Source organism: Chlamydomonas reinhardtii, chromosome 8 (assembly GCF_000002595.2).
Source record: "Chlamydomonas reinhardtii strain CC-503 cw92 mt+ chromosome 8, whole genome shotgun sequence".
Lineage (NCBI taxonomy): Eukaryota > Viridiplantae > Chlorophyta > Chlorophyceae > Chlamydomonadales > Chlamydomonadaceae > Chlamydomonas > Chlamydomonas reinhardtii.
Genome location: NC_057011.1, coordinates 4,853,340 through 4,874,859, shown reverse-complemented (window position 1 = coordinate 4,874,859; position 21,520 = coordinate 4,853,340). Strand labels below are relative to the sequence as shown.

Sequence of the window (21,520 nt, the reverse complement as noted above, 5' to 3'; positions counted from 1 at the left end):
TGGCGCGGCAGCAGCCGGGGGCGGCGGCAGCAGCCGCCATCACAGCCACCCCCATCACCGGCTGCAGACTGCTGCAGTCCCGCGCGGCGGCGGCGCAATCGCAGGACGCGGCCGCAGGAGGTGGGCGCCCTGGCGCAGCTGTGTGACTGGGGGGACTTGTCGCTGCCGGTGTGGCGCACGGGCCAGCCACAGGCTAGCTGTAGCCATACATGGCAGGAGTCGCCAGCTACAGCTGCAGCCCACACCCTTCGCGCTGGTCCTGTGTCCTGAATCAGTGTTCACATCTGGTGCTTGTGTCGGCAACTGACATGATCGACCCCCAAACCCCAAACCCCCATGCCGCCACAGGCCCCCCCGGCGGCGGCGGCGTGTACCTGGTGTTCGGCGCCAGCGGCGGCATCGGCTCCGCGCTGGTGGAGCGACTGGCCGCCCGCCCGCCGCCTGCTGCAGCCACCTCCGGCAGTAGTGGCAGTAGCAGTAGCAGTGGTGGCAGTAGCAGCGGCGGCAGTAGCAGTGGTGTCGTGCGGGTGGTGCTGGCGGGGCGGCATGAGGAGCGGCTGCAGGCCACGGCGCGGGACAAGGCAGGGGCGGGAGGAGGAGGAGGCGGCGGGGCGGCGGGCGGGGCGCAGGTGGAGCAGGAGGTGGTGCAGTGCGACGCGCGCGACCCGCAGTATGTGTGTAGCAATAATGCAGTGTGTGTTGGGACGACAGCACATTCGGTATGCGCTTCTGTGACACGTGTGCTTGTGTGAGTGCGGGTGGTCGAGAATGCAGGCCAAAGGCAGTTCCATACCTGCAGTCCACGCATGCGCCACTCCTACGCAACCCTACTTTCACACAGCATCGCATGTCCACCCTCCACCACCACGCCACCATCTCACCATCTCCCCCCTCCCTTCCCACCCCACCCCCCAGGTTGAGGCGGCGCTGCAGCGGGTGTTGTCGCGGCACGGGCGGCTGGATGGCGTGGCCAGCCTGGTGGGGGACGTGACGGCGGGGTCGGCGGCGGCGACCATCGTGGAGAGGTTCAAGCAGGTGGGTGGTGGGGACGGGGGCTTTGTGTGTGGTGGGGGGAGGGGGAAGGGGTTGCCCAGCGGTACGGGCCGCGGCATGTAGGGTGACGCAATTTGTAATGCCACGTTCCGGACCGGGGTTGCACAGTACGTCCCTGTCCCTGTCCCTGGGCAGAGGGGTAGCGAAAGGGTTGGGGGGCGGTCCCATGGTCTTATCGGCGGCCACAGGCCTGGGCCATGCGCAACGCAATCAAATCGCGCGCTGTCAGTTGTCAAGGAAGCGCGGGAGTGTTTTATAGTGTATTTCGTATCGGTAGAATATCACACGGTAGATTACTGAATGTTTGTGGGCTGGGCGAAGGCAGAATCGACATGCATCGCCGGGCGCACATCACGGGGCGCACAGCCGGCACGCACGAGCCAGGACCCGGAACCCTCATCCCTCGGTACCCTGGGTCCTCCCCCTCATCGCACTCCCGCCCTTCTGGTCCCAGAATGCGGCTTAGATTTGTGCAGCCTGGCTGCAGCGGCCACCTGCCAGTTGGCAGCCCCCAAACGCAATCCGCTGTACGCTGCTACTCTCCCCCCCGCACATGCCGGCTGCAGGTGCTGGACACCCACCTGGTCACCGCCTTCAACGTCACACAGGCCGCTGTGAAGGTGGGCGGGCGGCGGGCCGCGGGCAGGGGCACGGTGTGCGCGAGCATGCGGTGTGCAGTGTGCTCCTTACAACCCCCAAGACGCCCCCTCGGGGGCCACGTGGCATCGGCCCACACACTCTCCCACAGCCCTTACCCCCCCCCCCACCCACCCACCCACCCGCCCCCCCACACAATCTCGTCCTCCCCCCTCCCCCGCACAGGCTCTGCTGAACCAGCCCGGCGGCGGCTGTGTGGTGCTGGTGAGCGCGGCGGTGGCGCACACCGGCATCCCGCACTTTGAGGCCATGAGTGCGGCCAAGGCAGGCGTGGAGGGTGAGCCAGCGGGAGTGAGGCGCGCGCGCGTGCAGGCGGGCCCGGAGGACAGGGTGGGCTGTGTTGGCTGTGTTGGCTGAGGGTGGGGTCAGGCAGGGCGCGCCACGTGTGGGTAAGGGGCGGGGCGCGAGGGCACGCATTGGGGCCGGGCTGCCCCAACCCTTTGGGAATTCCACGTGGGAACCCTCTGTCCTCTGGCTCTCTGCCATTCCACTGGACCTGCCTTCCCCCGTCACGGTCCTCACGGCTGATGTTGGTTTTGGGTGGAGTACTTCATACACACACGCACGCACACAGGCCTGGCCCGCGCCACCGCCGCCACCTACGCCTCCCGCGGCATCCGCATCAACTGCGTGGCGCCCGGCCTCACCACCACACCCCAGACCACAGGCTTCACGGAGGTGCGGAGGGAGGAGGGCCGGAGGACGTGTGTGTGTGTGTGTGTGTGTGTGTGTGTGTGTGTGTGTGTGTGGGCAGGCGGGCGGGCAGGCGGTTGAGAGGAGTGTCCGCCAGCGGTGCGGTGTGTGTGCCCGTGTGGGGAGGAGCAGGCTCCATTGCTCGTCGTGTCTGGGTATGCAATTGGTATTCATGAGTGTACTTGTGTTGCCATTTGCAGCCCTCTGCACCTAGAACCCCCACCCCCCCCCTACCTCTCCCGCCCAGGGCCCGGCGGCGGTGCGTGAGGCCAGCAGGGAGATGACGCCGGCCAAGAGGTTCGCGGCGCCGTCCGACGTGGCGGCGGCGCTGGCCTTCCTGCTGTCGCCCGAGGCGGCCTTCATCAACGGCCAGGTGTAAGGGAGGAGGGCGGGCTGGGCGGTGAGGAGGGCTGGGCGGTGAGGACAGGCACAAACTTGGCGGTGCGGTGTAGGGCCCACTGCACCTCATGCCCACGCCACAACGCCCGCCTGCTTGCCTGCCTGCTGCACCCACCGCCGCCGCCGCAGGTGCTGGCGGTGGACGGCGGGCTGAGCACCCTACACACCGCGCCCGCCACCGACGTAGCCGCAGGCCACTGATGGGGTGGGGGGGCCGCCTGAGCGCCCCAGCCCACCTCAGGCGACTGACAGCGCGGCTCCGACCAAGTGCGGGCCCGTGGTGCTTGTGCGCGGTGCTGCGGATGCAGGGCTGATGCTGAGGGGGCCGCCCGACGGCACATGGCCACACACCGTCACACCGCACGCGGCCGGCTGATGGACGGATGTGTGTGTGTGGGGGGGGGGCAGGATGTCCGGTCCCGGAGGCGGGCGGCGGGGAGCTCAGCGACCAGGGGCTCGCACCAGCTGGCTGAGCAGGAGCCGGTCGCAACAGTGCCTGGACGGGTGAGACGGACGTGTGAGTGTGTGCAAGAGTGTGTGTGCCCTGCTTGAGAGATTGCACGGTTGCAACGGTTGTAAGGAAACTGACACGGGCCCGAGAAGCTGCGGGTGAGCTAATGCCATAATGGACTTGCGAGCTGCAGCACCTGTCGCAGAGACACAGTGGCCGCACGCGAGGTCCTGCCGGGAGCAAGTTGTGCGATTGTTTCGGAGTGCAAGTTGTGGTTGGCTCTTGTCGAGCCAGTCCTCGCGCACTCCTCACTTGTTACACAGCACCCGGCCCTCCCTGTCGCAAGCCTCCCACTGTCTTCCAATCCGTCCGGGGGGCCTATGCTGTCTGACAGCTCGTATCGCCGCCGTCTCACAATTACCAGCCAACGGCCTGTCCTGCCACCACCGGCACCCTGCTACCAGCCAGCGACCACCAGCAACAATCGCAATTACCATTCGTCATCACCATCATCACACATCACCCGCGTACGTGTACGTAATGTTGTTCTTCGCTACCCGACCACAGTAAACACGGGCCTGAACTCGACCACCGCACCGCCCCGCAATTGCCGGCCTGCTTCTTCTTCCTGTGCTGCAATACAATTCTTCGCATGCATCTACATCTCTCTGGTTGCAGTAAGAATCATTCAGCACTTTATGGACTCGGCCGCACAGCCGTGCCGCATGCCTAAAACATACACACGCGCCGGTCTTTCCCGCCACGCAGGGCCCTGCCCCCTCACCAAGCAAGCACCTGACTTGTACACAGAGCGCCAACAAAGACACACGCCTGAGGCTCAACACCTTATTGTACATGTGCGGCGCTGCAACCACATGCCCCCTTCAGCCCGGGGGGTTGCAGCGCCGCCGCCGCCTCCCTGGCCCCAAACGCGGCACAGCCCGACCTCCTCTGCCTGCCGAGCCGGACCGCGCGAAATTGCCGCGCGGCCCCGGCTCCCGGCCCATCGGGCCAACTGCCGAACCTCCACCTCCACCTGCAATCTGACGAGGTATATCTTATTTCGATGGCGCCCGCTCACAGACCGCCGGACCTCCTCCCAGCCGCGGCTCTGCCAGCCTGGCGACCTGTGAGGCCGCGCCGTCGCTGGCGGCCGCGCCGTGCCCAACCCGCGCCGCCGCACCGGCTGGTCCTGTGGCGTGCCCATGACTTCGTGCTAGTATCGAGCAACCGCGCGGCCCCCAGCGCAAGACAAATCAAATCCACCTTCCCCACTGCCCATCCAACACCTCCTCCTAGCTCAGGCCTCATGCAGCCTTGACGCGCGACGAAACTGAATCTGCGGTCGGCCCTGACAGGACAGCTCCCTGCAGGCCCACACAGCTAACACGACCATTCGTCGCCAATACGGTACACAGCAAGCCCCTTGTCGGGCGAAAGAATCACAAGAGCCAAGCGGTCCCCATGCAGGGCCTACGATCACCAGTTCCAACCCCAGTGCCCCACGCCATCTGACGCAGCCTTTCATAAAGACCAACCCAACGCAACCAAAGTGTTGCCGCCGGCACGTTTGCCTTCAAAATCGGTGTGCCTCAGCAAACCCCCCGCCAACCCCTAAGGCGCTGGCCAGCTGCGCCCCAGCCCACCTCAGGCCGCAACCCTCACAGGTCACACACAACCACAACCACAACCCTTATGCCCCCTGCTGCTCGCTGTAGGCGGCTGCTCCTGCCGTCTCCGCTGCTGCTGGTCACGACAGCAGCACGGCTGCAACAAGGCCGGACGCCGCCCCACCCCCTCATTGCCGCCCCCCTCGCGGCAATGCGCAGTGCACCCAGCTGCTCCTGACCCTGCTACTGCCCTCCCCAGGCCCAGGCCCAACCCCAGGCGCCGCCACCAGCGCGCTGTGCCCCACACAACACCGCCCTGTCGGCCTCCAGCGCACCAGTCACCGACGCCACCTCCTTCCACGGGAGACTGCCGCCAGGCCATACATGCTGGGCAGCAGCCGCACCAGTCACCAGCACCCGTAACAGCAGCGCACACCGGCCACGAACCCCCGCTGCTGCCGCCTCGCTCAGTCCGCGTAGGCGCTGATCTCGTCGCCCGCCGCCTCCTCGTGCGGCTGCAGCGTGTAGGCGTGCACGGGCGGCGGGTGCGGGTGGTGTCGCTCCGCCGCCGCCGCTGCCCGCTCCGCCGCCTGGCGCTGCTCCGCGGCCTGTCGCCTGCTGGCCAGCGAGGGCGCCAGGTGCAGGCTGGCGGCCAGCAGCTCGTACAGCCCGTCCGGGTTGTCGGTGGACACCCTGACGGGGGCAGGGGGGGCAGGGAGGGGAGGGAGGGGAGGCACAGTTTGGGTCTGAGATAACGGGGGAGAGAGGAGGGAGGTTAGGGGATATGCGGCGTGGAGTCGTGCCGAGGACCCGATGGAGGTACTCCGGCAACACACCGATATGCCCGCCTTGCCCGCCCTGCTGCTGCTGCTGCCCCCTGCTGCTGCTCACCAGTGTCCGCTGTTGGGCAGCAGGTGCACGTTGTGGCCGGAGCCGCGTATGGCGGCCTCGTCGCCCTGCCAGCTGTAGGCCGAGCGCTCCGCCTGAGGGCCAGGAGGTGCACAGGTGCGGAGGAGGAGGAGGCGGAGGCAGGTGGGGTTGGAGCCGGGCTGGCTACTGCCTGCCGCCATGGGCCTTGAGCTGTAGGAGGGACAGCCCGGCCCCCTCCTGCCGGACAGAGCGGGTTCCCAACCCCCGTGCCGGCACGTGCACACGTGGCCTCCTCCTGCCCCCCTCCCTCACCTTGACGAAGTCGAGCTGCAGCCCCTGCGGCGGGTGCTCGATCACGTCCCACAGCTGCGTGTCCAGGTACGACCTGTGCGCGGGGGGGTGGTGGGGGTGGGGTGTGGGGCGCAGGATTGGTGTCATGAGGATGGCTGGGGGCGGCAGGCAGCGGAGCTTAGGGATGCATCGAGTCACAGTGTGTAATCCCAGTGGTTATACCCTGATTCGGCCATGAAGGCCTAGGGCGTTGTCGCCTGCTGCAGCGGCCCTGCCCTGCTCTGACGGCCACAACGCTGCCGCACATCCACTCCCATTCCTGGATTCCCACCTGACTGACTCCTGCTCCCGCTCCAACCGCCGCGCCCCTTCCCTCGACTCCAACCGCCCAGCCACCCGCCCCCCCCCGCCCCGCGCCTCCCGCCCCCCCCCCCCCCACCTGTACAGCTCCGCCACGCCGTTGAGGTCGAAGGTCCAGCTCACGCCGCCGCCCTCCGCGCCGTTGCCGCCGTAGTAGGTGTAGCCGCCGCCATTGTTGGACACCGAGGAGCCGGCGGCGGGCTGGGCGGTCACACGGCGCAGGTTGGTCACCACCCAGCGCGCGATGGGCATGGTGAAGCCTGGGGAGGGTGTCAGGGGAGGTGCAGCGCTGAGTCGTGCGCGCGTGCTGGTGCCCGTGCTGTTGTCGGTGGCACGGGTGTGGATGCCAGGCCTCATGATGCCCCGCCCGTGTGTGACGCCCCGTGCGTGACCATGTACGCCCCGGTGTGACCCGCACCTCGGCCCGGACACCTGGCGTCGGCCTAGCACCGCGCCCCTCGCTCCCCCTGCTCGCCACCCAACTGCCTCCCTCACTTCCCTGCCTCTCCCACCCACCCGCTCGCCTGCCGGTCGCGCCCAGCTCCACCCAGCCGCACGCATCCATCCACCCACCCAGCCCGCCTCAGCCTCCACCCACTGCCCGCCTCACCCGCCCTCAGCACTGTGTCCACCACCGCCTGCCGGCTGACCACGGGCGTGGGTATGGAGCGCAGCAGCGCGATGAGCCGCTCCGGGTCGTCGCCCGCCGAGCGCGTCAGCGTGGAGCCGGCCGCGGGGCGCACCTCGCCGGGAAGGCAGTCCAGCACCCACACCTGCACCGGCCGCGGCAGTCGGGCGGGGAACTGCGCCACCATGCTCATGACCACCTTGCCGCCAAAGGAGTGGCCGATGAGCACGCGCGGGAAGAGCTTGAGCTGCCGCAGCAGCGCCAGGATGTCGGTGGCGGCGGAGGCCACGCTGTGCGGCGCCTCAGGCCGGCCGGGCAGAGCCGCAGACTCGCCGTGGCAGCGCAGGTCCACCAAAAGCACCTGCCAGCTGGGGTTGCGCTGCACCAGCAGGTCCGCGAAGCTGCGCAGGTTACCGCGGTGGCCCAGAATGCCGTGCACCAGCACCGCAGTGGGGGGAGCGGTTGAGGCCCCGGAGGCGCCGGGGCCGTCCCAGAACGCCTGTGGCAAGACCCGGGGTGGGTGGGGTGTGGGCGGGTGCGGTATGCCAAAGGACCCCCCCTGCTCCTTTTCTCCTCGGTCCCAACCCTCCCACGAGCTGAATGTGTCAGGTACCTCCCGAACCCTACCTGCGAGCCCTGTACTAGCTCGTAGGCCTGCGGCAGCGAGCAAATGCAACCTCCATCAGGAAAACACTGGCCATACGGAAACCTTGTGGGGTCACAGAACAAATTTACACGGTGGCTGCAACACGCAAGAGCATACCACTACTGGTTGCGGTCGGCGAAATGCGAACTCGCACACAGGGTCGCGCTCCACAAGACCGGCCCTTCCCAAATCTTACCACTGTAGGATTAGGCACTCCAATGACATCCGTGAAGGCCAGGTCTCGCGTTTGACCAGGAGTCCACGAAAAGCGGTCATAGTCGACCGTCTTGGTCGCAGCCAAGGACTGCAAAGGAGTTGCGGCCGCAGGCCGGTCGTCCAGGTAAACGCACGTCTCCACTTGCTGCAGCCGCTTAGGCAGCCGGCAGCTACTCCGCTGAACGCCAGGGTTCGACGAGCAGCTGCTGCGCGAGCGGCCTGGCCCGACGCGAGCGCATTTTAAGCGCGCTGGCAACCATGTGTGCATGTCTGTATGCCTAAGACTGGTTTCCTTAACTTGAGGATAGAGCAGAGGAAACGCGTTTGTGCGAAATTGAAAGGGCAAGTCGCAACGCTTCCGGGCTTCGCCTCACCAAGAGGCCAGTCGGCAAGTTCTTATTTCTCGCGGCGCCCGAAAAGTAAAGTGACCTAACGGGGCTGGTCCAGATGTAGCGCTGTAACATGCCGGATTGCCGGGGCCCCCCGCTCCTCCTCATTCCCTCACCGCTACCCCACAGCCTACAGGCCCCCAACCCGCTTCCATTCCTCCACCCCATTCTCCCACCTTGTACAGCGGCCACACTAGGCGACCAGCTCCAGGGCTCACCATGTGACGCATTTCGCCGCGTCCCCTGCACTGAAGCATTAATCTTCGATGTAGACATGCGAGCGACCGCTACATCGTCCTCCCCCGACTACCCCGCCTAGTTGTCGTCCTCCCCCACCCCCTCCCTTCCTCCTGAGGTCCCCTGCCTGTCATGTGGCGGGGGCCGTGACGCGGGCACCAGTGGAATGATAGGAGCTGAAGATGTTGGGCTGCCCATCAGTCAATAGGGTCAGGCTTTGGGCTGGGTCCTGTAGCGTCCCCAAGCCCAGAGGACGAGCTCACGAGCTGCGGCTGTTGGCGCAATGCCGCTGACGGGATGCAATTTGATGAGGCGATGCGCTGCGACTGGCTTGGCCGCTGGACCGAGCTGACGCCCGGCTCCTGGCTCCTGGCTGCAGGTAGGTGCCTGTGCCGCTGTGTGACAGCCGCCCCGGGCTATGTCCCGGCTGGTCCCAGAGGTGAGGCCGTCTTGAGGTCCGAGATGAGGTTACCATCGTCCACAGACTGTGTGCTCATCCCCAATCCCCTAAAAGAGGACCCCACCATTAGATCTCTGTGAGGCACTCGTTTCCGGGTGGGTGGGGTGGTTTGGGGTGGGAACACCCCATTATCCACCCACCCCACCAGGCACCAGGCCCCACCCCACACCAGTGGGCGCACCCATGTGGCCGTGTCCCACACTCCCAGAGTCCCAGTGGGGTGCGCTGCCCGCTCGCACTCCCACTTTCGCGTGCACACTCATCGCACGTGTTGCCAGTGTCACCTGAACGGTGCGCTTCTCATGTTACATGGATCATCCCAGGGCCCTTGGGCCTTGGGACGGGAGCATCCGGTCCACCAATCTCTCCAGTGGTGCCGCTGCAGCCCGGGGGCAGCCCAGCTTGGGGGCAACGGCGCAACGCAGCCCAGCCCTCTGCCCTTGAGGCATTTATAACCGTAGTCACCCTAATGTAATGCAGCAAATCAACGAAATCTCGAGTTACATAGCACAAGGCCCAAAACAAAAGCGCGCATCCATCTCAAGCCCCTGAAATGCATTACTGCAGTAGTAAATAGCAGGTACTCACGGCCAGGGATGGCGAATGACGAATGGCACATGAAGTATGTGCAGATGACGCAGGTATCAGTTGTTTTACGTCACACACGGCCAGCAGGACCGGGATCACGCGTGGCGTGTGCGGTGGCGGCGGCAGTGCCACCAGCAGCACACCGGCGGCAGGCCCGCTACTGAGCCCGGCTCACAGGCACCACAAGCAGCATGGTCAGCGCAAGCGCATGTGCAAATGCAAAGCAGAACTCAAACAATTATCAGTAGCAGCGGCATGAAATCCTGCACGTCTCTCGGCCTCGATTAGGGTGCCAGCGACACACCTAGTAACTCTCAGAGCTAGTCTAGCAGGCAGCGGTCGCGGCGCTGTCTCTCACCTTGGCAGCAAGTTCCGCACATGATTCAAGTGATAGAGCACGAGTGTTGTTCATTATTGTATTCACAAATTTGTTTATACGGATTTTGTGCGCGTGCAATGCGGTGCCGACGCAGAGCGGCAGGCTGCGCGCGGCTGTTGCGGGCCGGCGGCAGCCCCCGCAGTGTCACAAGCCGGTGCGGCCGCCATCGCACCCGGCCGGCCTTGGCAGCCCCATCGGGTCGGCCGCACCGGCGTGTGACGCGGTCACGGCGGCCGCAATCAGTTGGTCTTCTCCCACACCGCCCAGTCCTTGCCGCTCATCACGAACTTCCAGCCGTCATCCTCCTTGGGTAGCAGGTCGCCCATGTCGCAGCGAGGACCCAGCTTCACAGTCACCCTGCAGGGCGACGGAGAGAGCGTCAGGTGAGTGGGACGAGTTCACAAGCGGCAGCACGAAACACAAGGCTCACGTGCGGCACGTGCTGCCTTCACGGACCCGCTTCCCGCCGTGCAAGGCCCTAGCGCCCATTCTCCAACCGCAACGGCCCACGCAACCAGCAGCGATAGCCTCACACCACCACCACCCGCCACCGCCGCCGCCACTGTCAGCCCCACTCACTTCTCTGCGACGCGCGCCACGTACATGTCGGGCTCCGCCGCCAGGATCTCCAGCTTGCTCTCGGAGTGCAGGCCGACACGCTGCCTCAGCTGCGCGAGGGCGGTGATCTCCTGACGCAGCGGCTCGCCCCACTCGAACACGTGGTCCCAGAAGATGGTGGGGATGCCTGCGGGGGGTGCGGGTGGGCAGGGCGGCCATTGAGGATGGCCGCGGGGCGAAAGCGGGCGAGCAGCAGAGGCGGCAGGGCCGCCGGCAGGTGGTGTGTGTGTGTAGGGCGCCAGCGGGCTGTGTGTCGCCCACAGCCACACCACGGCGGACCGGCATTATTACCTTTGTTGTACCTGCATAAGCGACACACCGCACACACACACACACACGCACGCACGCACGCACGCACGCACGCACGCACGCAAGCCGCAATGTACCCCACGCCCCACGGCCCGCTCTCTCACCATGCACACGCACACGCACGCACGCACTTGCACACACACACGACTGACACGGTCCCACCACAAGGCCCACGGCGCTCATCCGTACTCCCTGCCGCAGCCAAATGCCGGCCCTGGCCCACTGCCGCTGTCCCCCCCTGCCGCCTGTCCTCACCCGGGTGTGTGAGCAGGTAAGCGTAGCCGGTGCCCACGTACTCGGAGGGGAAGGGCCAGTGCTGCTGCGTGCTGCCCGTGTCGTGGTTCTCAATGAACGTCACCGCCTTGGCCGGCCACCAGCCCACCAGCCCCGGCGCCTTGCCCTGCACAAGCACAGTTCGGAGGACGCACGTGCGCGGACGTGGGTGCGTGTGTGCGTACAGGTGCGTGTTGTTCAGGGTCGGCGGGCCTGCGTGTTCCTCGCTCCAAAAGGTTGTGCCAGTTGTGCCCCCACCCCACTGCCGTACGACCCCCGCTGCCCCGCCGCAGTCCCCCGCAGCCCTCCCCCCCGGATCACACACACACACACGCGCGCGCGTGTACGCACGCACGCACGCACGCACGCACACAAACGCACACACACACACACACACACACACACACACAGACGCAGCCCCCCGCACGGCTCCACGCCCGCCCCCCGCCCCCGCCCCCCCCCCCCCGGCCCGCGCACCCGCTCGTCCCTCAGCCTGTTGTACTGCGTGTGGCGGCAGGCCTCCTGCAGCAGCGACTTGGTGGGGAAGTCGAAGGCGGCGCTCCTGCGGGCCAGGCAGGGCGGGGGTGGGTGGTGGTGTAATGATTGGTACAGAGGAGTGTAGCAAAGTAGACAGCAGGCGTGGGCGGGGCGGGTGGCGGATGGGGCTGTGGTTGAGGTGGCAGCCAGCCGGTAGGGTCGTCTTCCCCTCCCCTCTTCCCCCTGCTGCCCACCTGCCATTGCTCTGGTCCAGCCAGTTGCACAGCACCTGGCGGGCGCCGTCCTGGTTGAAGTCCAGGTGCTCGCCCTGCCACTGGGCCTCTGGAGGGGGGAGGAGGGAGGAGGGAGGAGGGGTAGGGAGGAGGGGTTTAGGGGAGTGTTGCGGGCATGGGTTGTTTGTGCATGCATGCGGTGGAGAGCACACGGAAGGAAGCATGCAACACTGTGCCAGCTCCCCTGCGGCCCCTTCAACATTGGGTGCGCTTCAGTCTGGGTTGGTATCTACACCCCACCCCACCCCCAAGCCCTCCGCACCTGTCCAGTACTCGCCCACGTTCAACACGTCCTTGCCCACCGTCTTGTCCACGTACTCGGCAATGAAGCGCGCGGCGTAGCTGCACACAGGCGGGCGGGCGGGCACACACATGGGCGACACCACACACAGGGTGAGAGGTCAGGAGCGGTGTGGTGGGGTGGGCCCGTGTAAGGGCGGCAAAATCACGTGCCAATTATACACACACATGCCGTGCAGCCGCAGCCGCCGTGGTCAGCGGCCGCAAGCCGTGTCGCCCTCCCAGAGAGCCGTGTCAGGGCCTGGCCCCACGCCTTCTGAACTCGCCCTCTCCCTCTATCCGACGCCAGCTCTCCCGCCTTTGCGCGCACCCCCAGCAGTCCCCCCGCACCGCTGCCGCCTCACCCGCGCGCGTAGTCGAAGCGCCAGCCGGTGAAGCCCACCTCCGTCTTGAGGTGCTTGAGCCAGTCCACCAGCGCAGCCCGCAGCTCGGGGTTGGCGTGGTCGAGGTCGGGCGCGGCGCCGAAGTCGTCGCCTGGGCACCACCGCAGGGACAGGCACTAACATTCAGTTACAGCAACACAGTTGGGCGCAGCACGTGCCGTGCAGCTCAGGCGGCGCAGCAGCCCACGCAGCTGGCTCGAGGTCTTCTAGCTCTGGGTTAGTCAACTCGGAAACTACCCCACATTACCCACGACGCACACATACGGGGACACGCGCGCTGCTCTAGAGCCTTCCAGTATCCTTGCTTTCCCTTGTGCAGGTACCTTTGCGCCAAAACGCAACCTCGCAGCCCTCCCCCATGCCTCATCCCGCCCCCTCCCCCATGTCCCATCCCGCCGCCTCACCCGTGTCGGGGTTGCCCTCGCCGTTGAAGTGCGGGTCGTCTGCGGTAATGGCCCAGCGGCCCCAGTCGATGGACTTGCCCTGCATGGGCGGGTCGGTGGGTGTGTACGTACGTGTGTGTTGTTGGAGACGAAGCGCCCAACGTTGGAATGTTCGTGCGCGTCGCCCAAACGCCGGTGTGTGCGTGTGCGTGTGCAGGCGTTTCGAGTCAGTTTACCCGCATGGTGTACCCCCTCCCCCCCTCCCTCCCCCCCTCCCTCTCACCGCGTGGTCGATCTCGTCCAGGAAGTTGTTGTACACGCCGTCCACCTGCTCATCCGCGCAGCTGGGGGGGGGGGGGGATCAGGGGGGGATCAGGGGAAGCAGGGGGAGCAGGGGGGCAGGGTTGGGCGGAGTGGAGGGGGAGCAGGGTCGGGCGGAGTGGGGGGATGGGCTGGGGAATGGCTGGGGAATGGCTGGCAACAACGCAACAACATGCCTCCGCCGCACTCACCGGTGGTTGATGACGATGTCCGCCATGGGGCTGATGCCCGCCGCCTTGAGCGCCGCACACAGCTGGGTCAGCTGCTCCTTGGTGCCGTACTCGCTGTCCAGGTCGTACAGCTGGCCGGGCAGGTAGCCCTCCTTGGACACGCTGCGGCTGGGCGGCGGCAGCCACACGTGGCTCACCTGCAGCGCCGCCAGCTCGGGGATGGCGGCCTGCACCCGCCCGTACCAGTTGCCGCCACCCTTCTGCCAGCTGTCCCAGGCGAAGCCTGCCAACGCACCAACGGCAGGGGGCGCGAGGGAGAGGGGGCAAGGGTCGATGCCAGGTGTGTGTGTGTGTGTGCGCATGTGTGTGTATGTGTGTGTGTGTGTATGTGTGTGTTTAGGAGCACAAGGAAAACAAAGCGCAAAGACGTGTGTGTATGTGCGTGTGGCTAAATGGGAAAGGGTGGGGACGTGAATGAGCCTGCGTGCGCTCGAGCCAGCTACGCACACCTACTGGCCTATGCGCGTTGTCGCTATGCCCTGCCCTGCCCCCCCCCCAAGAAACACGCGGCAGTACAGCATCAGGAAGCAAACGTCAGTGTGCCCCACTCTATCCCACCCCACCCCACCCTACCCTACCTTGCAGCAGAATGGCCTTGCCGTAGGGGGAGCGGGTGGAGCGGGCGGCAGCTGCAGGCGCAGCAGAATGGGTGGCGGTGGCCACAGCTCCGTCGGGCTTGGTGTCGGTGCCGCCAGTGAAGGGCGGCGCCTGCGCCATCACCCGCAGACGCAGACCCCGCTGCGCGCGGCTGCGGCTGGCGGCAGCGTTGGCGGGCTGGGCAGGCCGCAGGGGCGCAGCGGCCGTGCGGCGGTTGGCTGTGCGGGCCTGCAGGCGGTGCTGCTGCTGCTGCGCATGCATGCCTAGCGCCATGGTCACGTGGGTGTGTGAGTTGAGGGGCGTGTGAGAAGTCTGTGGGGAAGTAGGGGCAGAGGCAGCAAGGCGACAGGTTGTCAGTTGGAGGAAGGGCACTGAGGTGGGGGGGGGGGGGGGCATGCCACTTTCCTAGAGTTCCGCTCACACTTGACCTCTAGGTTCGGCCGCGGCCGGGGCTGCCAAGCCTTCCAAGGGGCCGAAACCGGGCCATCGACCAACGTGACGGTGCGTTGCTTGCAATAGAACAAGTAGCCAAACAACAATGGAGCCCTGCGGCGTGTGCGCCCGCAAAGTCGCGACCAGAAAGGCCCAGATGGTGCGTTGTGTGGTTGCCCCGACACCGAAAGCGACGTCGCTCCCTCCTTGGACAAATGCGTATCGGCACATTGCTGTCGACTTATATGGTGCCGCACCTGGCAAAGCAGCTCCGGCAGGTGCGGCAGGAGGTCTGAGTTTATCTGAGTTGAAGACCAGCAGACGATGTTGTCGTCAGAGAGTCGCGATGAGGCTTTGAATTGCTTCCGTGTGTATTGCTACGCATCCATTTGTGTTGTTCTAATGGCTTTTATGCAGAATCGGCGTAGAGGCGAGGTGCCGATCAGCTGCCGATGCACCAACCGTTAACTCTGCTTCGAGTTGACAGGGTTGGAATGCGGGCCTTGATTGCATGGCCATGAAATGATAACCTCAAAATATTATGCGATTGTTTCTTCGTTCAGGCCGTTTTTTACGCGATCGACTTCACTGAGAACCCTGGAGTTGTGCCTGCCCCGACTTGAACGTTTAGTGTAGCACCTGATGACCACTGGATTTTATGAATAGCGTGGGAATTAAGGATCTGCCCTAACTTCGCCGCCGGCACGCGCCGGCGTTCGCGTGCAGCCCGCGCTAATATAATACACGGAATAATCCATTAGCTGCAGCCATGAAACTCAAGGAGCTTCATGCGCTGATGCAGGTGGGCTCCACTCCCTCGCACCGCTTGCTCTCCCCCCCTCCTCTCACCCCACCTCGGCACGCGCCACGCATCCTCGAACCCATCCCCCATTCCCACCCTCCCACCCCCGGTCCCCTGCTAGGACATCGCGCCCTTCCGCCGCGCCAAGACCGAGCTGGAGCAGTACCCCACTGGGCCGCACCTGGCCTCACGGCTGCTGTTCACAGTGGACAACAGCTACGACGAGTTCGCGGGCCGCACCGTGGCGGACCTGGGCTGCGGCACGGTGCGGGGCGGGGGGGGGGGGGGGCTGGGACGGGAGGGGAGGGGCTGGGGGACGGGGGAGCGGGCGTCGGGACAGAGAGGCACACGTTCAGATACAAACACGGCCCGCTGTTTGCTTGCGGATTGGCATGCACAGTGTCGACCTTTTCCCTTTATGCTTTCCTGGCACACGCTTACCGTACAGCACACATACACGCAGGCCATGCTGTCCATCGGCGCGGCGCTGTTGGGCGCGCGGCATGTGGTGGGGGTGGACATTGACCCGGACGCACTGGAGGTGCGAGGGGCAGGGGACATGGGAGGTGAGGGGACAGGGGAGGGCGGGGACAGGGGACAGGGGACATGGGAGGGCGGGAACAGGGGACAGGGGACAGGGGACAGGGCACAGGATAAGGGCGTGCAGGGCAATTGTTTATGTGCACGGGGTCAGGAGGCGGAGAAGAGGAGGCTGGGGCCGTGTCTTGCCTGCTGGGCCGGCCATGGCTGGAGCAGGCGGCAGGGGGGTTGGTAGGACTCCGGCTGGGTGCACCGCCCTTGCCGGGCCTTGCCTCGCGCCCTGCCGGGCCGCACCACACTGCAACAGACGCCTGTCGTGCGCCGTGTGGTGAGTGGTGACCGCCCCCGCCCCGCCCCGCCCCGCCGGACCCGTGCCGTGCCGCGCCCTGTCCCGCCAGGTGGCGGCTGAGAACATCCAGGAGGTGGCGGGCGGCGAGGAGGAGGGGCTGCCGGTGCGCAACAGCTGGCGTATGTGTGTGTGTGCGTGTGTGTGTGTGTGTGTGTGTGTGTGTGTGTGTGTGCATTGGTGTTTGGGCAGGTTGGTGGACATGTGCTGAGGAAAGTCGTGTCCTGCCGCCATTACTCTGACCCGCACGGCGGCCCAGTGACGTCGCCCTGACACCTCCCCGCTCCTGCCCCCCCCTGCGCCCTGCGCTCTGCCCCCTCGGTCGCCCCCAGATCGACCTGGTGCTCGCGGACGTGCGCGCCCTGCCGCTCACCCAGCCACTGCTGCAGGCAAGAGTCAGGGCGGGCGGCAGCACAGGCGGCAGCACACGCGGCAGCACAGGGCACAGGCGGCAGCTGCCTGCCCGCAGCAGCGCGGGCTGTTGTTGCGCGCCTGCGCCTGCAAGGCCGCGTTCAGGCAACCCTACCACGCTCGCCCGCACAAACTTACCCCCACCTGCCGCTGCCACCCCCAGGCCGACACGGTCATTATGAATCCGCCCTTCGGCACCAAACAGAAGGTAGGGAGGGGAGGGTGGGTGGGCATTGGGGCGGCGCAAGGTGGCACGGGGTGGCCTACACGCACCTTTGAACGGTCCTACACCTACCCCGCCACCAACAACGCCCCCCACTACCCCGCCCCCAACTACACACTCACGTACACACACACACACGCACACACACACACACGCACACAGGGTGTGGACATGGCGTTCCTGGCCGCCGCCTTCTCGGTGTCGCTGCACACCGTGTACAGCCTACACAAGAGCTCCACACGCGACTTCATCGCCAAGACAGCCAAGAGGTGGGGGCGGGGGGGAGGGGGAGGCGGGGGAGGAGGGGAGGAGGAGGGGAGGAGGGGAGGAGGAGGAGGGGAGGAGGGGAGGGGTGGGCGGGAGGGGGCGGAGGGGGGCACGACGGTGCGTGAGCCGGGGCTGCGGCGTGAGGGGCGCAAGGCCGGTGAGTCCAAGGCCCCAGGAGGGCAGGGAGGGGCCCGGGAACGGCTGCATGAGCTGCAGGGTGGGGTGGGGGTGGGGGGTGGAGCGCGAGTGGGTTGAGGTGGGCAGCTGGGGTGCATTTTGCCCGGGGCGGCGGCACAGCAACCCAGCGCTGCGCCCGGGCCCACACCCTTGCCCTGGGCCCCTGGACTCCGGTCACCTGGACCACCGCCTCGTGCCGCTCACACGCTGACACGCACACCCTACACGCCCCCCACACGCGGCCCCCCGCACCCGCTGCCTCAGGGACCTGGGCGCCGCCTCCGCCGAGGTGCTGGCCCAGCTGCGGTACGACCTGCCCGCAACCATGAAGTTCCACAAGTGAGGAGCGCGTGTGTGGGGTGTGTGCAGGGGGGGGGTGGAGGGCTGTGGGTGAGGGGGGTCGGTGGTGGGAGTCAGTGTGGGCGTGTACTTGTGTGCATGCGCTGGTCAGGGTGGGCTGGGGAGGGCAATCATAATGAGGGCGAGCATGGGAAGAGGATGTTTCCTTCCTTCATGTCGTCTATAACAGACATTCCGCTCGCAACGTTCATCTGCTGTGTAGGCATAAGAGTGTGGACATCGAGGTCGACCTGTGGCGATTCGAGGTGGGGGCGGCCCAGCAGCACCAGCACCAGCAGGCGGCAGGAGCATGTGGGAGACGGCAGGAGCGGGAAGAGGAGGACGAAGACCAGGAGGAGGAGGAGGAGGATGACGGCGAGGAGGAGGAGGCGGGCGGCCGGCGGCGGCAGCATGTGGCAGCGGCAGGCGGGCTGACGGCGGCGGCCAGCCGGGCCGCGGCTATGACTTGTGCTGTACCCACGGCGGCGTCGTTGGAAGCGCTTGCTCGGAGAGACGGGACCGGGAGAGGCGGGCGAGGAGACTCAGAGGACGAAGAGGAGGAAGAGGGGGAAGAGGAGGACGAGGGGGAAGAGGACGAGGACTGACGAGGTGGCTGAGTGGCGGAAGTGGAAACTTGGTCGCGGGTGCGCGCAGCCCACGTATGAGTGAGCGGATTTATCAAACGAGTGGGACAGCTAGTATTAAATGATGTCGGGGTTATCGTGGTTACGACAAAAACTGCACTCGGGGAACGCCTGGCCACTCGGTCGCATGGGGCACCAGGCACCTCCTGGCCTAGGACTTAAATCGTCGTTTTCGCGAAATGTCAGGTCATAACACATCATTCCATTAGCGATAACAAACTCTTCATTGTGAACCAAGTACATCTACAGCTCACATACAACTCCTCTCAAACCAAGACTAAAGAAAGAATGCATTCCATTTCCGCTCGCCGCGCTGCCCTGCGCACCCCCGCCGCGGGCCACCGCGCTGTGCGCTTCCCTGTGTGCCGCTCGGTGGAGACTGAGACCGCGGCGGCTGCCAAGGCGGCCGAGGATGCCAAGGTGAGGATGGGTGCGAGTCGACGCTTGCGTTACCAGCATTCAGAATGGAGCCCAAATGGGCGCGATACGTAGCAAGGTCGTAATTGTATAGAAGGATCACGGACGGAAGTCTTGAAGTGTGTAGCGGGTTGAGCGCCAGGTGTTGCACCAGCAGGCCGGCCGACTGGCAGCAACGAGGACCAGCGCTCTGCCCGCACCTAACAAGTGCCATTCGGCCTCAGCAGTCCCCTACCTTGCGTTTACACACGCCTGGAATCCGCACCTCTAGCTCGTTCCTCCCTCCGCCCACTCGCCTCCGCCCGCCCCAGATGAAGAACACCATGGCCGCGCTGGACGCGCTGCTGCCCACGCCGCCCAAGCCCGCGCCCACCACCTCCTCCTCGCCTTCCACCACCTCCGCCCCCAAGCCCGCCGCCCCCGCCATGCCCAAGCTGCCCTCGCTGCCCGCCGCCCCCGCCTCCTCCCCCTCTGCCGCCCCCGCCCGCAAACCCGCCGGCCTCACGTTTGACCAGGTCATGGGCTTCTCGGGCCTGGCGCCGGAGCTCATCAACGGCCGCGCCGCCAGTGAGTACCGTAGTGCGACGTCAGGGGTGGCGGGATGGTAATGGTGGCGGCACTGCTGCAGCATTGGGTGCTTGCAAGCCTCTGCCTACACACACGCCTGCCCAGTGCCCACCTGCCTTGCCCATACCCACCCGCCTGCTTACCCCTGCCCCTGCTGTTGCTCCTCCCCCCCTCCACTGTGTGCAGTGATCGGCATTGTGGTGGCCCTGGCCAACGAGGCCAAGACCGGCGAGTCCATCTTCGCGCAGTCGGTGTCGGGCGGCGCGGCGCAGGCGCTGGCGGTCATTGCGGTGGTCACGCTGGCGTCCTTCGCGCCCGCCTTCCGGGTGAGCGCCATGGGGCGGGCAGGGGGCGGGCGGGTGGGGGGCCGGACGGGCGGGCACATCCACACAAACAGGGTCATGGGCGCGTTGTGTGCTCTTGCGCGGTCGCGCGCACATGCGCTGTGTCGGGCACGCATGCAGCAAATCCAACCCAAGCCACCCACCTCCCTCACGCCGTTCCTCTCTCTCTCCGTCCCTCCCTCCTCTCCCCCCAGGCCCCCCTGGACGCGGTGTTCAACAAGGTGGCGCCCAAGCAGCTCAAGGAGTTTGGGCCCTTCACCGCCGGAGCCGAGGTGAGGGAGGGCGGAGGCCGGAGGGCGTGTGTTGGGAGGGAGGGAAGGAGGGAGGGAGGCGCAGGGGCAGACGTAGGGATGTGGGCTGGCCCTGCCAGGCGGCAGTCCACAGGAGTTGGCTTGGACGCACCCCAGCCACTTGGCGTGTGTACACAGCCACAATGGCGTCGGGACCTGCTGCCGGTGTTTACCCCGTCACAAGCTGCACCCATACCTGCAGTCGTTACACCTGCACCATTACCACACCCTCTCCCATCACCTCCTCCCTCCTCGCTCACCACCTGGCGCCCACCACGTGTGCCCACCACAGATGCTGAACGGCCGCCTGGCCATGGCCGGCCTCGGCCTGATGCTGTTCTTTGAGGGCGCCTCGCCCTACGCCTTCTTCATGAACTAGAGCGTGGAGCTTGCATGTGGGTATTGGAGTGAGACGTCAGACGAGAGACGAGAGAGGAGAGAGCGAAGTACGAGAGGAAAATTGTTTTTTCTGTTGGAGAGAAGTGAGCATTGACCCAGAGAGTTAAAGCAGAGTGCAGAGAGCGGCGTTGAGTGCATCTTAAGTGCGACCGTCTTGTCGATTCGTGGGCTGTGATGGCGGCGGGTGGATGACCCCCGCCCCCACGGCCTCGCAGGAGCGCCGGCCAGTGCATGGTGTGTGATTCGGGACCCATTTTTGTTTCGAAACATAGCATACTGGCGCAAACCGCGGCTGCTACGTGTGCTTAGTAGGCGCCCGCGTCAAGGTGGCTGGGTTGATAACGACCCGGGATCAGCCCTTTTCCTGCCATAAGGCAGCCACCTGCTTGTTGTTTCGAGCGAACTGAGGTGGTGGCGTCAGACATGGTTGTGGTGCTGGTGAGCGCGTCCTATGTGTGGGTGTGTGAGCGGCGTAGGTAGATGCGGGCAGGGCAGAGCGCCCGGCCCGGGGGAGTGAGTTCAGCTAGCTGGGGGGAGTGCCAGATTGGCGAGAGAGCGTGGCCGAAATGCGTGCGTGCCACGAATGTGAGAGTGGAAGTCGTAACAGGCCCCGACTTGTGAGGGCTCTGTAACGGCGGCAAGATATGGTCCCACAGTCGAGCAGTCGTGCCCAAGACGGAGACGTGCGCTTAGATTCCCAAGAGAGGCAACAGCAGGACACGCGTGCCCCTCGACTTGCCCACGTGCGCGTCACGAGGCCTTGGCCCTGGGCAGGAATGCAGAAGGCCTGACGTTGTCCCTACCGTTGAGTCGTAACAGCCGCTACACGCTTCCTCACCTCCGGTTGTGCTGTTGGCGTGTTGCACCGCATTCGGCCTGCCCGCCACAATTGTCGTACACATTCGGGCCCCTCTTCTGCTTTGCTTCGCCTTGTTCTTGCCCCTGCTTGTCACACTGTCGCCCGGCCATTGTTTTGCTGCACGCCGTTGCATTACGCTAGTGCTCGTCTACACAGCTCATCCGTGGACGCCGGTCGACTGCCTGCAGGTGCGCATCGGCTATGCTATCCGCGCGGTGTGGCGTCGCATTGAGTCTGTGTGGTGCTATCGCCTTGGCCGGGCGCCCGGAGCGTGAGGAATGCGCGTCAGCAAAACATCGACACAACCTGCCAGCTACCGTCGGTACAGTAACAGCGCGCGAACGACGCACCA

At 65.9% G+C, this 21,520-nt stretch overlaps 5 protein-coding genes across 5 annotated transcripts; 3 read left to right on the top strand and 2 right to left on the bottom strand.

The window, feature by feature from the left end:
- Window positions 1-274: 274 nt before the first annotated feature.
- On the top strand, window positions 275-3,393 carry CHLRE_08g384850v5 (uncharacterized protein). The gene is made up of 7 exons (XM_043065348.1): window positions 275-629; window positions 916-1,035; window positions 1,620-1,673; window positions 1,876-1,987; window positions 2,285-2,388; window positions 2,651-2,776; window positions 2,932-3,393. Exons 1-7 carry the CDS (start codon window positions 309-311, stop codon window positions 3,001-3,003), a joined length of 909 nt encoding a protein of 302 aa, XP_042922349.1. The 5' UTR covers window positions 275-308; the 3' UTR covers window positions 3,004-3,393.
- Window positions 3,394-3,502: 109 nt separating this feature from the next.
- Window positions 3,503-8,294, bottom strand: CHLRE_08g384800v5 (uncharacterized protein). Its single transcript, XM_001694251.3, has 7 exons — window positions 7,855-8,294; window positions 7,640-7,666; window positions 6,995-7,511; window positions 6,464-6,644; window positions 6,046-6,118; window positions 5,755-5,846; window positions 3,503-5,556 (listed from the first exon to the last, which is right to left on the bottom strand). The coding sequence occupies exons 1-7, from the start codon at window positions 8,140-8,142 to the stop codon at window positions 5,331-5,333; spliced, it is 1,404 nt and encodes a 467-aa protein (XP_001694303.1). The 5' UTR covers window positions 8,143-8,294; the 3' UTR covers window positions 3,503-5,330.
- A 959-nt stretch (window positions 8,295-9,253) lies between these two features.
- On the bottom strand, window positions 9,254-14,911 carry CHLRE_08g384750v5 (uncharacterized protein). The gene is made up of 12 exons (XM_043065347.1): window positions 14,801-14,911; window positions 14,093-14,423; window positions 13,476-13,737; window positions 13,247-13,307; window positions 12,985-13,063; window positions 12,542-12,671; window positions 12,160-12,239; window positions 11,859-11,946; window positions 11,605-11,689; window positions 11,110-11,254; window positions 10,507-10,672; window positions 9,254-10,284 (listed from the first exon to the last, which is right to left on the bottom strand). The coding sequence occupies exons 2-12, from the start codon at window positions 14,382-14,384 to the stop codon at window positions 10,167-10,169; spliced, it is 1,506 nt and encodes a 501-aa protein (XP_042922348.1). The 5' UTR covers window positions 14,385-14,423; window positions 14,801-14,911; the 3' UTR covers window positions 9,254-10,166.
- A 123-nt stretch (window positions 14,912-15,034) lies between these two features.
- CHLRE_08g384700v5 (uncharacterized protein) lies at window positions 15,035-18,460 on the top strand. Its single transcript, XM_043065346.1, has 9 exons — window positions 15,035-15,345; window positions 15,467-15,610; window positions 15,809-15,886; window positions 16,284-16,337; window positions 16,564-16,620; window positions 16,806-16,850; window positions 17,028-17,134; window positions 17,574-17,648; window positions 17,872-18,460. The coding sequence occupies exons 1-9, from the start codon at window positions 15,313-15,315 to the stop codon at window positions 18,251-18,253; spliced, it is 975 nt and encodes a 324-aa protein (XP_042922347.1). The 5' UTR covers window positions 15,035-15,312; the 3' UTR covers window positions 18,254-18,460.
- A 64-nt stretch (window positions 18,461-18,524) lies between these two features.
- CHLRE_08g384650v5 (uncharacterized protein) lies at window positions 18,525-21,120 on the top strand. Its single transcript, XM_001694158.2, has 5 exons — window positions 18,525-18,712; window positions 19,021-19,276; window positions 19,463-19,602; window positions 19,815-19,892; window positions 20,203-21,120. Exons 1-5 carry the CDS (start codon window positions 18,581-18,583, stop codon window positions 20,287-20,289), a joined length of 693 nt encoding a protein of 230 aa, XP_001694210.2. The 5' UTR covers window positions 18,525-18,580; the 3' UTR covers window positions 20,290-21,120.
- Window positions 21,121-21,520: the final 400 nt, after the last annotated feature.